The 15,615-nt window shown below is 34.3% G+C and overlaps 1 protein-coding gene across 1 annotated transcript in view; it reads right to left on the reverse strand.

Annotated features, from left to right (window-relative positions):
- Positions 1 to 278: 278 nt before the first annotated feature.
- Positions 279 to 15,615, reverse strand: part of NAALADL2 (N-acetylated alpha-linked acidic dipeptidase like 2) — an 801,118-nt gene continuing 785,781 nt past the window's right edge. The window contains 1 exon segment of the mRNA XM_060297515.1: positions 279 to 599. Coding sequence (XP_060153498.1) covers positions 401 to 599 — 199 coding nt within the window. The 3' untranslated portion in view covers positions 279 to 400.

Below are 15,615 nucleotides of genomic sequence, written 5' to 3' on the forward strand. Positions count from 1 at the left end.
TACGTGTTTTGTCCATAGGAGCGAAGATTGTCCAGAACTTCTTGGAAAATTCCCCCCCAAATATTTTATATATATCTATATATCTATAGATATATCTATATCTATAGATATATAGATATATATAGATATAGATACAGCAGATTTCTTTTTAATAGATAAATCTTAAGTATTATTTCAATAACTTGCTTTTACATAATCAGAAATCTAGATATAAGAAAAAATATTAAATGTGCAAAATGCTCTTTTTACACATACATTAAAAAATACAAAGGAAGGATAGCTTTATACTTATATCAAAAGCCATTGGAGGGAAAAAGTCTTCAATGTCAGAAAATCTAGTCAGATTAGAGCTTTCACTTGAGGAATTGTAAACAAACGTTTTCAAATGCTGAGAGTTTTCTCAGTTCTTTCCAGCTAAGACACTCTCAAACACATCAAGTCCTGCTTTGAAGTAAACCTGAGCTGCATTAATGCTGTTCAATACTTCTGACAGGGCTTCTTGAAGGGTCTCATTTGATGCAAGTGACTTGCAGTGTTCCCAAGCCTCCAGGAGTATTGAAAACTGGCTTGTCTTCCCATCAAGGTGGTACAGGATATTTCTGAAAAGAAATACAGAATGAGTAAATGTTTTATGCACCATGCTATTTTCATATCAAACATTGTAAAAAATATTTCCAAGAAACTTATGTTTTTAAGAAATTAAGAAATTATAAGAATACAATATTATCATCTTGGGACCTCTATTGAATTAATGGATCTAGACATTGATCATCAAAAGTTCCCTCTAGTGATGAGAGAGGATCAGACAGTATGTACCTCCTGATGGAAGTACACAGTACTACCTATGAAATCAATTATTTTTGCTAAAAAATTGATCTAAATCTGATGAAGCTTCTAAATCTAATTGCTAATAATACAAGGGACAGAAAAATATAAAAATGATACCACAGTCTGTCATCAGCAAAATACTGTGAAAATCCTGTAGGACAAATGACCCAGTTTATTCAATGAATAAATTGTAATAAATAGGTGAAGGAGGAACCACTCGACCAGGGCTTTTCAACCTTGTGTTGTTGACATTTGTGGGGTGGTGGGGTGGGTAATTCTTTATTGTGGCAGCTTTCCTGTGCATTGTGGGATGTTTAGCAGTATCCCTGACCTCCACCCACTAGGTACTAGCAGCACCCCTCCTTTAGTTGTCTCAGTTAGTTTGGGCTGCTATAACAGAATCCCGGAGACTGGGCAGCTTAAACAATAATCCAATGGTTGGATTGTTGATGAGAGGCCTTTTCCTAGTTATATCCTCACATGGCCTTGTGCATGAGCACAGAGAGATCCCGTGTCTTCTTTTAATAAGGACATTAGTCCCATCATGAGGGCCCCACCTGTATATGACCTAATCTAACCTGGATTACTTCCCAAAGGCCCATCTTCGAATACCATCACATTGAGGTTAGGATTTTAACACACATATTTTGGGAGAACCCAAACATTCAGTCCACAGCTGTTGTAAAAACTAAAACTGTCTCCAGACTGCCAAAACTGTCTCTTATAGGGCAAAATTGCCCCCAGTTAAGAACTGCTGCTTTAGACTAAAAGAAATGTCAACCCATCCAGTATAGACTTTACTAGGTCTTTATTCAAACAAACAATTTTTAAAAATGAGTAGTACAAAATTGAATACTAATTAAGGATTTGTTAATATGTTAATATTAAGAAATTGTTAATATTTTAGGTGTGATAATGGTATCATCAGTATGTTTTCAAAGTGTCCTTATCTTCTAGAAATATACAGTAATATTTACAAATGAAAAGTTATTACGTCTGGGATTTGCTTCAAAATATTTGGAAGGAAAAAGGAGAGTGGAGCTATGGACATCACAGGTAGAACAAGACTGACCATTAGTTAATAATTGTTGAAATGGGGTAATGGATTCATTATACTATTCTCTCTCCCTTTGTATATGTTTGACATTTAGAATTCTTCTCAAGTATAGCGTGTGTAATAAGACGGTGACTTGAAATTTATCCAAATATCTGAGAAAGAGGAATTTGGCTGTGGGCAAGTCTAAAGAGCTTCCTTTTATTCACTGATAGATAGAAAGAATACATTTTGGTAGAAAGCTATGGATTATTGCATCATTTGACTTATTTCCAACCCAAACCACCTGAAATAGCTGAAATTTCATGGTCTAATAAGAGAGGCAGATATATAAATGATTAAAATAATTGTCTAATTGTCATATTAGAAATGTAAGGTCCAGTGATAACGGAAGAAGGATTGCTGCTGGAAACATTTATCATGGAGAATATTATAATTTCATCTTGAAGGATGATGGGAATTACCAGTTACAAGGGTATAAGAAAGGAAACAAGCTAGAAAGTGGAGGCAGCACCCTATGCAGGAGGAATAGCATATGCAAAGGTATGGATTTATAAAACAGCTTGCTCTTCTTAGTGTATCAATGCCAGTGTTTCTGTATGGCCAGAGTGCAAGGCCACAGTGGGTAGCTGTAGGAGAAGAGCTGGCAGAGCAAGCCATGGCCACGTCCTACCGGGCCTTCTGTACCAAGCTAAGGAGGTTACACTTTTTCTTATGGGCGGTAGGAAACTAATGAAAGTTTTTAAGCAAGAAAGAAAGATTATTAGATTTTATTTTGGAATAGTTACTTTGGTTGTAATATAAAGCCTAGAGAAGGACTTAGTCCAGATGAAAATTGACAAAGATGTCAGTTACACAATGATAGTTGTTTGAAAGGGCCACAGTGCAAGGTTTAGTTAATTTACACTTACCCTAGCACTGACCTCAGTTTTATATAGAGTTCTGGACCATTGTTTCCTAGCTCATCCAGGCGTCACTACTTCAGCCTCTCCTGAGCGTCCCACTCTGTACTCTGATGGTGGTACAGAATGGTGAATGGACACTGAAATCTACCTAATCACCCATGACAGAACTCTGCAAGTCATTTCTTTCCCTTAAATATCCAACTGGTTTCTGAAGATACTCACTTGTCCATCTTTTCAGCATCTTTTCTCCTCTGTTGTGGGACCCTGATCCCTATATTTTCAAGGATATATTATAATATCATTGCTTTGCATATCAGCGTTGAGAAATATGTTCCTTCTTTATCAGGTCTAATTCAGTGTTGTGAATATAGGAGGTCTTCAATCATGGTGATTTGACTGACTTACATTTTTATCAGGCTTTGTTCAGTGATGGAAATTTCATAGACCCTCTAATGTCAGTGTAAACTACATCAATTCAGGTTATTTTGCCTTTTAAGCATTAACTCACTTCAAAACAATAGATTTTGTGTCTTTGGAGAAAAATTTCAGTTGATAATAGTACATGGTGGGTGGCAGTGAAGCAGAAGATGCTTGAACTCAGAGGTTATTTCAGTAATTTTTTTTTCAAAACCTATTATTTGAAATGGGAACTATCCCTAATAATCCAATATCCTTAATCTTTGTACTTATGAATATACTTGGCATTTTATGAATTAGAGCAGTGCAAGAAGGATATTCTTTATATTCCAAATATCCTTGAATTCAGGTATAAACTTTGTATTAAGAAACATGTATCCCCTGGATATAGGAGGGAGAAAAACATCTTCCAAATGAAGAGGCAAGTGGGTCATGAGCAGTGATCTGGCTGTGAGCTGTACTCTGAGAAAAATGTGGCTCTACTTTTACAAGGAGAGTACTCCTTGAAATAGAGATTTCCCTTTTGATATTTCCACAGCCTTCATACAATTAAAGAGCTTTTCAGAAGTAGCCACTGTGCCATGTTAAAATAAGCAATTATATATGTATATACATAGACATATGTACATGTGTTTTATGTGTAAAAATTGTTATTATATCAAAATGACAAACAAAATAGAATTAGCAAAACACCTAATGGAAGTTTCCCTAAATATAAGTTTTATTAGTTTTATATTTATGATTAAATTGGGGAGGGGGTGGTAAAAGAAACCAACTCATAGAGAGGAAGCTTGATATAGCCATGGAATTTTCCCAGATGAAGATGAAACTGCCTCAGATGGTCACATGTATTCTCCTTCATGACAGAGCTGTACAAAAGTTTCTTTTTCCTGTTAACATAATCCTTAATTGCCATAAAAAAAGGGGTGGGTTTTTACTGTCAGGATACCTATCAAACATATTTAAATTCCTGGTAAATGATTTAAATAGGTAGGTAGATAGATAGATAAAAACTGGTTTAGTATTTTGAGGATAAAAGTAGTTTAAAGTATATTTTAATTACTTAATCATTTAAAATAGTATTCCTTTGTAGGCAAGTTATACTGCTTTACCATTAAGAATAACCAAATTAGTATAATAAAAATATTTAATCATCTCTCATAATATTCATTGTTTTGAATTCTCTTCCTCTAATTCTCAGTTTCATTATAAATCATTTAATGGCAAATATATTACCAGAATTTAAGAGTGCAAAAATATTTTCAAAAGCTGTATGAAACCCTTCTGTTTCTTGAGGGCATACTGCTCAGCATGCTGGCAAACAAAGATATTACAATCATTTTTATCCAGAACTGCCCCTTCAATGTGTTGTACCAGTGCAATTAATACATTATGAGAAGTAAGTTTAATGATGTGGGGGGCTGGCATAGTGACCTTTTGACATATTCAAAACCCACTGGCATGAAATACATTCCTATATACACATTCTATGTTTATTAAATGTTAAATGTTATTAATATTCAATTTAATGATAAGATATTAATAAAACATGCTCATAAAGGTTACAGTATTAATCCCTCAATGACAGTTCATTTAAGCATGAGCACAATCTCTAATATATTTACATAAAACTTCAGCCATAACTAGTATAAAATATCTAGAAGAGAGATCATGTGGAAGCCTAAAAATACATCCTAAAAATAATGTTTGGGTCTAAAGCACAAGACATGCAATTACTGTGTTTTTTTTTTTAACTCGAAAGCAATACATATATTTCTTAAAGACCAGTGCAATGGCGTCTGCAATGTGCCAACATTTGCTTTTTCTAACTAGTAAGCAACACAGTAATACTTTTATAATGACTGTAAACAAGCCATGTGCATAGAAATAGATTCTGTTTTGGTTTGTGAAATTCTACAAGAAGCTAAACACATTTTCCATATGCTACATGATTCAAGTAGTAGGCTGCGGCAAGCTATTATGTAAGACAAACACGCATATCCATTTCTACCCAAATTGGATACAAATCAGCTTAAAATTACAGATACTTAGATTCTGGCTGAAGATCAGTGACTAGGATTCTTTCATCACAGTTTAAGAGAGAACCTTAATTTGGGGTAGTTGCTGATACAACTTAAGTCAGTTGATCTTTATTATGGTAGAATTTTTTCACCTTCATAAATTGCTTTACCTTAAAAACAAATTGAAGATAACAAAAATATCTTCTTTAAATTTTCATGAGAAGGATAATTTCTCCTGCCCATTTTCAGAAGTAGCTCATCTTTTACTATTTCTCCTTTGTGTACTAAAAACCATTTAGCTTGCTGCATACAAAAAATAAATTGCTGTATTTGGAGACCTTTCCCAAAAGAGTATCATCATATTATTTTATATTTGCTATTTGAATGGAAGACAAACCCCATAAAACTCAGCCATGTTGTTACATTTTGTCACATATGTTTCCATATACTTCTTAGTTCTGAAAACTTTCTTATGCATTCAGTCATTAACCCTAAAGTACCCCAGGATCATCCCTGGGGAGCAAAACTACTGTAAATAGTAGAAACATCAGCTCTTTGCTTTGGGAACTCTAAAAGAAGATGCATTCGCCCATGGCTCTCAGCCATGGGTATCAGAGGGTCAAAAGGGTTCCCCAGGTACCTGACTCAAAGAAGGTGTACATTTGGTTGTACCAGTCAAACACTAATTTTATCTAATTTAAGAAAAAACATTCATTTATTGAAAGTGTGTATATATGTAAATATATGACTATGTGTACATGTAATAGTTTACAGAAGTGATGAAAAACATTGAGAAGAAGGCAGTAACCAAGGGAAGCTGAGTATCATAGAGTACTGCCAAGATTCTGCTTAGCAACATGTTTAGGACATTGATGTTTCAGACACTCCCACTGCCACCACTTCATTGAGAATACTTCTCCACCACGGCAGCATTGCTGTCTCTTAACACTTGCTCTGTCATTGCCAGAATGTTAATCCACAACTAGCATGAATAATCCTGAACTGCCCCTACATCTTTGCCTCACTTCTCTCAGATATAAAGTCCTAGGAGAGCTCATCCAATTGACTGAACTTAGGTCATGTGCCTGTACCCCAGGAACAAAATACCTAGATCCATTCACCTTCTGTGGGGGAGATAAGCCCTGCTTTCCACCAAGCGCACAGGGAATTACCCTCACATAGGAAAGAAATTTTGATACCAGGAAGATTTTTTTTTTAATTAAAAAAAATTAAAACTGCAACTCAATAAATATCTACTACACTAGTGACAGGAAGGAAGAGTGTATTTCAACAGGGTTCTCTTGGAATTACCCTGGAAATTGCTGTTCTACTGTATGGCAGTTTTTCCCCTTATGTTAAATGTTAGCAACTACTCTATAATATGGCAGCAGTGTTTATCAAATTGAATGTGTATAAGAATAAGCTGAGACATTTAAAAAAATTCTCAAGGGATTCAGATGCAACAGGTCTGGGATACCTTAGAGGAGTATATGTTTTTTTCCCTGCTGCATTACTTAAACCTACTGGGTGACACCCATGCATACTCAGCAGTTCCCTCTGGTGAGTTTTACATTTACCAAGAGGTCTTGGTTTGGTCCCAAATTAGCTTCTTCCAGCCACATGTTATTATATACAAACTTACATGATCTAAATGACATATTAAGTGTGAAAGAAAGTTAGTTACTCCTGTGAAAACGAACCTGACGCTTTGGAAAGACTCACAGAGATGAATTGACAAAATGAGAGTGTTGTTGAATTATATGTGGAGAGATAACTGAAAAGATTATTAGCAAGGGGAGGGGAGGACTACAGTGACAATGGAGAAAGAATCTGCATTCAGATTGTTTTGCAAATACCTATTTATTGCTCCAAAATAAGGAAACTGAAATTGGAAATCTCAGATGATGCAGCATTAGTGTGGCTTAAATAGGAAAGTAAATCCAGAATTCCAATTCCCAGAACAGAACTCAAAGAAAAGTCCTTGGTCCTATATCAAAAGATTGGTGATGAATGTTTCGGTTAAAAATAGACCGCTTTTTCTATCATTTGACCATTTACTGGTTCTGATTGTGTCAGATTAAGGGATGTTTACCCTTTGGGCATTAGTCAAACCTTTACTCTTAAGCACTAGAAGGGCAAATAGGTATCATCTTGAGTCCCACCTCTCATGGACTGCTTATTGTGGCTTGAAGTACTAGGTTGACAATGGATTGGGCTGTTTCAGAGCCCAGAATAAAAGAGGTCTGTCATGACTTAGCTTCCTACTTGTAGATCCTGCTTTACGTAAGATTATTTAGCCCATTCGCTTGATAATAATGTATAGGTTTCTTGAATTAATCAATGGAAGTATAAACCAAGTTATCAAAACAAAGGGAGAAAGTCATAATTATTTAGTTTTGCTAATTAGAGTATAGTCAACCCCAGTAATCCCTTCTAAATTGTATATTATAAATTCTCTAGTTTTCCTGTTTATGGATCTGAATTAACAGAATAGCTACTAAGTTTTCTCTTCACTTGATGCTCTAGACCATGTCGTCTCTGTTTGTTTAAGCAATGGCCCAATCTGTTATTAATCAATTAAATTACACTAAAAAAATTAGAATTTATGGGCATTTTTCACAAATAACTCTGTTTCTGGATATTTAATTAGTTCTTTTGTAAGATATAAGTTCACTATCTGAAATACAAACTAGTTTTTAAAGTACTTTATTCAGTGAGTAGAGTTATATTAATCTATAGCCACCTTTCTTGAAGCCTAATATTTAATATATGCAAAAAATAATACATGCAGTTCTTAACTGAACCCTTAGGGAAACTATGGCCTTAAATATAGAAGGAAAAAAGTAATTGGTTCTTTGCACTGGACATCTGGATATGAGTCATCTTGAAATTTTGTTCTATACTTAATGAATGTTCTGGCAGACACATTAATCCAGTATTCTAAAAACAACATCACTAAGTGAATCTGAGCCATACAAAAGCAAGAACTCCAGTAAGAGATATGTCTAAATTATGTAAATGTCAGGTAGTCTGTGAGCTGACTGTTTAATGTCATAAAGTGCATTAAGATAATTAAATAACATTACAGATTTTAAAGAATTTTGATATTTTTAATACTTAGATAAGGCAGATCCAAAATGGTCTACATTTGGATAAAAATAGAAGAAAGAACATAGTAACTACTGCACTAATCTCATCATACCTATGAAAATCTGAGAAGACTTTTAAAGTAAAAGTTGATAGAAATCAAGGAAAAATAATTACCTTGAGAGCTCATTCATGAAGTATTTATTAAGCACCAAGTACAATATGGAATACAAAGGAATTACAAGAGTGGTCTCAGTTCCAAAGGGATTTTTGAATTTTGAGTTAAGTAGGAAAGAGGAGAGTTTCAGGGCTATTGTCTTTTGCATATGTGGCTAACATAGTTAAACAAACCCTGAAGTTCAAAGAATCTCCCAATTTTCTTGCTCAAGACCTCAAAGGCCTCAAAATGAAAAATTTTTAATAGTTTTGTATATTTTATCTTTCTTTTCTCAGAGATAACCTAGAGATGTTGGACATTAATTGTCTGAAACATAAAGATACTAAAAAAGTGATAGACTTATAAAGTAGGACATCAGAGCCTACTCTGTAATTTTATACTTTCTTATTTTCCACAATTAATTACATTTGATAATTCTTCATCTATAATATAGACTTTTCCCGTTATTTTAGGTACACTCATAAGAATCCAATTAAAACCAAATGGAAATAGTTTGTATATATACAAAGTTTCTGCCAACTTGAGAAATAACTGAATGTAGGAATATATAAATTTCAAACAAGCATATTCAATTTTATTTAGGTTTTCAGTTTTATCTGAATTTTCAGATAATTCATCCCTTAAAAATCAGTGTTCGGAACTTCCCTGGTGGTCCAGTGGGTAAGACTCCACGCTCCCGATGCAGGGGGCCTGGGTTTGATCCCTGGTCAGGGAATTAGATCCCGCATGCATGCCACAACTAAGAAGTACTCATGCCGCAACTAAAAGATCCTGTGTGCTGCAACTAAGACCCGGCACAGTCTAAATAAATTAATTAAATATTTTTAAAAAAATCAATGTTCAATGAAAATTTTAAATTACTTATTTCAAAGTGAGAAGAAAATTATTTATCAGAACAAAGTGTACTGGGTACTTGCAGTCAGTAATTAGCTTCAACACTAATCTCTCATGCACCTATAAAAAATAATGAAACTATTGAACAGTTTAATCCAAAGGCAAGGAAAACACGTAACAAGGAAAGAGCAAAAATTAATGATATTTTAATCCTTAAAGTAAATCAAATAACTGTGATACAGACACACCACAGAACATTTTAAATGATGTGTATCTTAATCTCGTAAAATTTTGATGTTATATTTAAAATATATATATTTAATTGAACCTCTCTACCCACCCCAATGCAGCCAGTAAACTTTGCTTTTCCTTTTCAATGGAATTTAAAAATTGTTATTCACTTTTTAAATGAGGATAAGTTACAGTGATAATTATTATTATTATTGCTACTAGTGAGCAGCTGTGAATAAGTGAAGACTGAAGATAAACCACACCAGCTTTGCCCTCCTGTGGTTTTATAAACACACAAAGCGTCAACTCAGAGAAAAACTTATGTCTGACAATATTATGAAAACATTTCTGTTTCATTCTTGCTATTTGAGTATTTATCACTTGTCTATACATTTTTGAGATACATGTATGTATGTATGTATGTTTAAATACATGAAGAGATATATGTGTATTTTCATAAATGTGTGTGTATAGATAGATATGTAATCTGTCCCACACTGGACCAGGAAGAAGAAAGTCTAAACTTTATGTCTTCTTCCCAAATCATATAACTGAATAGTAAGCTGCTTGTTATACTGTAAAATATTACGCTTACTAGTAATATAAATCAATAAGGATAAAAGACAGTGCAAACGAAACAAATATATTGTGTTCTAAGAGATAAAGGGCTAATTATGTTGTTTTATAGGCACCAAAGTAATTAGGTGAAGATAGAAAGCCCTGTGTTTCTTACAGGCTGTAGAACATTTCCATAGCAGTCTGTCTTGGTATCTACCCTCAAATCACCACACTCTTTTTCCCAATTCAAGAATAATCACCAAATTTTCACCCTTATTATATCTGTTTTATCAAAATAGGACTTTCTTTACAGAAATTCTGATTATATAAGTAATCATCCTACTTGACTGCGTAGTGTGCTGCGAAAGACCCGCTGTGATCTTTGCCTTACTGAGGGAGGAAGGATAGTTTAAAGAAGGGAAATGTTTGAAAAGAAAACATGAGTTACATCTAAAAAGTAATTATAACAACAAAGAGAAATGGAAAAATATGAAAGAAATACTAAATGGTCAGTATTAAAATCATGTCTGAGTCTAAAATCCATGCTCTTTCCCAGGACACTAAGCTTCTTGACCTATCACCAGCACTTCATAGCTCTATGATATACAGCACATTAAAGTTATTTAAACTCTCTGAAATTCTTCTTCTGCACTGGTAAAATGGGAAGTATTATTTACAGTCTAGAGTTTTTGCAATAATTAGCTAAAACATGTAAAGTGCTTAGCTCATGCCTGGCATACACAGTAAGTACCTCATAAATGGTATCTACTGTTATTATTTGACATTTCTGGATTTTCCTTCCTTGGACACGTATTACTCCCTCCCCTTAATTCTCAACTAACTCTGTCCTTAGTATCACAGAGCTGTGCGATCATCAGATGATACCTCCTGGCCCAGTAAATAGTTCATCCAAAAGGAACTTTCAGGGAGCAAGGGAAAGACCACTTCGAAGGGTTTGCCAAGAATATATCAACTCCTGCAAGAATCTGTGCCAATAAAACTATCTGCCTTTTAATTATAAAAAATGCCACCCCTTCACTTTGCTGTATACATATAACATATATGTATATGAATGACTATTTTAAAAGGTGTACGCAGGTCAGAATAATTAGACGGCTGATAGGGATAATATAATACATGGACACACACATATGTGAAGATGTTTTAGTAAACTTTATTTTAGGCTATTAGAAAAAATGTAACTTGGTCCATTGGTAGACAAAAAAAGCAGATTCTTTTTACTTGTAATGTTTAAAGGATCATGGTAAATTAATGAATAAAAGTTCTATATTTTCTGACTTGGTATATGGGAGGAAATCCAGCTACTGACTCTGGGAGTTACTAATGAGAGCACAGGTTTCTTATGGTCTAGAGAAACAAGAACACACATTTGATGAATTTCAGAAAGAAGCCCACTCCTCATGTTTTGTCAGCAACCCAAAGCAAACTTTGTTGATTAAGCTCAGTGCAACCATAGCATGGTTTCATCGTGGCACTGATCACACACCATTGCTACTCTTAGATGGACACTTGTCTCTCAGGCAGAACTCCTCAAGAACAGAGAGTTTCATGTTCACTGTGGATTTCACCAGGTTTATAACAAGTTGATATAGAATAAATTTGATGGCATAATTAATAATGGTGAAAATAATTGTTAATATTTGTAGCGAATTTAATATGTTGTACGAAATATGCCACCCAAACATGCCACTTTAGCATAAGAAGTATTTTGATCTGAAGACAATTGAGAAAGTATAGACAGAAGAGCTCTCTATCCTTCCCTAACTCTTAATCACTGGAAATGCATCTACACTCTCATCAGACCAGAGATACCACCAAGAGGAATCTATATAACAAATCTTACTAAAATAACCCTCAACATCTTTTAGTTTCCACCACGTATTTCAAGGGCAGTTTGCTGCCCTTGAAAGCCTAAAACAGTTTTGGGGAGGCTTGTCACTTCTCTATTAATCCATTGCTCTTTATAAAAAAAAATTTTCCAATTAATTGAGGTATAGTTGATTTACAACGTTGTGTTTATTTTTTCTGTACAGCAAAGTGACTCAGTTTTACGTGTGTGTATATATATATATATATACATACATACATACATACAAATAAATATATATACATGTATATATATACACACACACACATTATTTTTTCATATCCTTTGCCATTATGGTTTATCACAGGGTATTGAATATAGTTCCCTGTGCTATATAGTAGGACCTTGTTGTTTAGCAATCCTATTTATAATAGTTTGCCTCTGCTAATCACAGTCCTCCCTGCCCCAGCACCCCACCACCATAAGTCTGTTCTCTGTGAGTCTGTTCCTGTTTTGTAGATAGGTTCATTTGTGCCATATTTCAGATTTCACAAAAAGTGATATCATATGATATTTGTCTTTTTCTTTCTGACTTACTTCACTTAGTATGATAATCTCTAGTTGCATCCATGTTGTTGCAAATAGCATTATTTCATTCTTTTTTGTGGCTGAGAAGTATTCTCTTGTATATATGTACCACAACTGCTTTATCTATTCATCTGTCAATGTATATTTAGGTTGTTTCCATGTCTTGACTATTGTGAATATTGCTGATATGAACATAGGGGTGCAAGTATCTTTTCAAATTATAGGTTTGTCTGGGAATATGCCTATATGAGTGATTTCTGGATCATATGGCAACTCTATTTTTTAGTTTTTTGAGGAACCTCCATACTGGCTGTACCAGTTTACATTCCCAACAACTGCATAAGAGGATTCCCTTTTCTGCACACCCTCTCCAGCATCTGTTATTTGTAGAATTTTTAATAATGGCCTTTCTGACCAGTGTGAGGTGGTACCTCATTGTAGTTTTGATTTTCATTTCTCTAGTAATTAGAGATGTTGAGCATCTTTTCATGTGCCTATTGGACATATGTATATCTTCTTGGGAGAAATGTCTATTTAGGTCTTCTGATCACTTTTTGATTGGGTTTGTTTTTTGTTGCTGAACTGCATGAGCTGCTTTTGTATTTTGGAAATTAAACCCTTGTTGGTCACATCATTTGCAAATATTTTCTCCCAGTCTGTAGATTTTCTTTTCATTTTGTTTATGGTTTCTTTTGCTGTGCAAAAGCCTGTAAGTTTGATTATGTCCCATTTGTTTATTTCTGTTTTTATTTCTATTGCCTTGGGAGACTGACCTAAGAAAACAGTGGTATGTCAGAGAATGTTTTGCCTATGTTCTCTTCTAGGAGTTTTTTGCTGTCTTGTCTTATATTTTAGTATTTAAGTTATTTTCAGTTTATTTTTGTGAATGGTGTGAGGGTGTGTTCTAACTTCATTGATTTGTATACGGCTGTCCAACTTCCCAAACACTTGCTGAGGAGACTATCTTTTCCCCATAGTATATTCTTGCCTCCTTTGTTGAAGATTAATTGTCCATAGGTGTGTGAGTTTATTTCTGGACTCTCTATTCTGTTCCATTGATCTGTATGTCTGTTTTTGTGCCAGTACCATGCTGTTTTGATTACTGTACCCTTGTAGTATTGTCTGAAGTCTGGGATGGTTATGCCCCCTGCTTTTTTCTTTTTCCTCAGGATTGCTTTGGCAATTCTGGCTCTTTTATGGTTCCATATGATTTTTAGTATAATTCTATTTCTGTGAAAAATGCCTTGGGTAATTTAATAGGGATTGCATTCAGTCTGTTGATTGCTTTGCGTAGTATGGTCATTTTAAAAATATTAATTCTTCCATTACAACAGCATGGGATATACTTCCATTTCTTTGAATCGTCTTTAATTTCCTTTACTAATGTTTTGTAGTTCTCAGCATATAAGTCTTTCACCTCCTTGGTAAGGTTTTTTCCTAAGTATTTTATTTTGGGGGTTGCTATTTTAAAAGGGATTGTGTGTTTACATTCCCTTTCTGATATTTCATTGTTAGTGTAAAGAAATGCAACTGATTTCTGTATGTTAATCTTGTATCCTGCTACCTTGCTGAATTCGTTGATCAGTTCTCGTTGTTTTTGTTTGGAGTCTTTAGGGTTTTCTATATGTATTATCATGTCATCTGTGGACAATGACAATTTTACCTCTTCCCTACCAATTTGAATAACTTTTATTTCTTTTTCTTGTTTCATTGCTGTGGCTAGGACTTCCTTCCAATACGATGTTGAAGAGAAGGGGTGAGAGTGTGCATCCTTGTCTTGTTCTAGATTTTAGCAGGAAGGCTTTCAGCTTTTCACCATTGAGCATTATATTGGATGTGGATTTGTCATAAATAGCTTTTATGTTGAGATATGTTCCCTCTATACACACTTTCTTAAGGGTTTTTATAATGAATGGATGTTGAATTTTATCAAATGATTTTTCTGCATGTATTGAGATGAACATACGGTTTTTGTCTTTTCTTATGTTGATGTGGTGTATCACATTGATTGATTTGCATATATTGAACCATGGGATGAATCCCACTTGGTCATGGTGTATGACCTTTTTTGTGTGTTGTTTGATTTGATTTGCTAATATTTTGTTGAGTATTTTTACATCTATATATCATCAAAGATATTGAACTATAATTTTCTTTTTTGGTAGTGTCTTTGTCTGGTTTTAATATCAGGGTGATGGTGTCTTTGTAGAATGTCTTTGGGAGTGTTCCTTCATCTTCAGTCTTTTGGAAGAGTTTGACAAAGATCAATATAAGTTCTTCTTTCTATGTTTGGTAGAATTCCCCATGAAGCCATCTGGTCCTGGACTTTGGTTTGTAGGAATTTATTTTTATTACAGATTCTATTTCATTTCTGGTGATTGGTCTGTTCAAGTTATCTCTTTCTTCTTAATTCAGTTTTGGTGAGCTGTATGTTTCTAGAAATTTGTCCATTTCTTTGAGATTGTCAAATTTGTTGGCATATACTTTTTCATAGTATTTTTTTTTTCAGCAGTATGTGTTGTGATTTCTCCTCTTTCACTTCTTATTTTGTTCTTTTAGGTCCTCTCTCTTTTCTTCTTGGTGAGCCTGGACAGAGATTTGTCAATTTTGTTTACCCTTTCAAAGAACCAGGTCTTGTTTTTATTGATTTTTTTCTATTTTTTAAACTCTATTTTATTTTTTTCCTCTTTGATCTATATTATCTCCTTCCTTCTGCTATTTTATTCTTCTTTTTCTAATTTTGTTTGTTCTTGGTTTTCTAATTTTTTTTAAATTTATTTATTTGGTTGTACCAGGTCTTAGTTGCGGCAGACAGGCTCCTTAGTTGCGGTTCCCTGGCTCCTTAGTTGAGGCACTTGGGCTTCTTAGTTGTGGCATATGAACTCTTACTTGAAGCATGCATGTGGGATCCAATTCCCTGAGCAGGGATCGAACCCTGGCCCCTTGCATTGGGATTGCAGAGTCTTATCCACTGTGCCTGGTGTTCTAATTCTTTCAGGTGGTGGGTTAGGTTGTTTATTTGAGATTTTTTCTTGTTTCTTAAAGAAGGCCTGTATCACTATGAACTTCCCTCTAAGGACTGCTTT

This window comes from Globicephala melas, chromosome 4, assembly GCF_963455315.2.
Source record: "Globicephala melas chromosome 4, mGloMel1.2, whole genome shotgun sequence".
In the NCBI taxonomy this organism is placed as follows: domain Eukaryota; kingdom Metazoa; phylum Chordata; class Mammalia; order Artiodactyla; family Delphinidae; genus Globicephala; species Globicephala melas.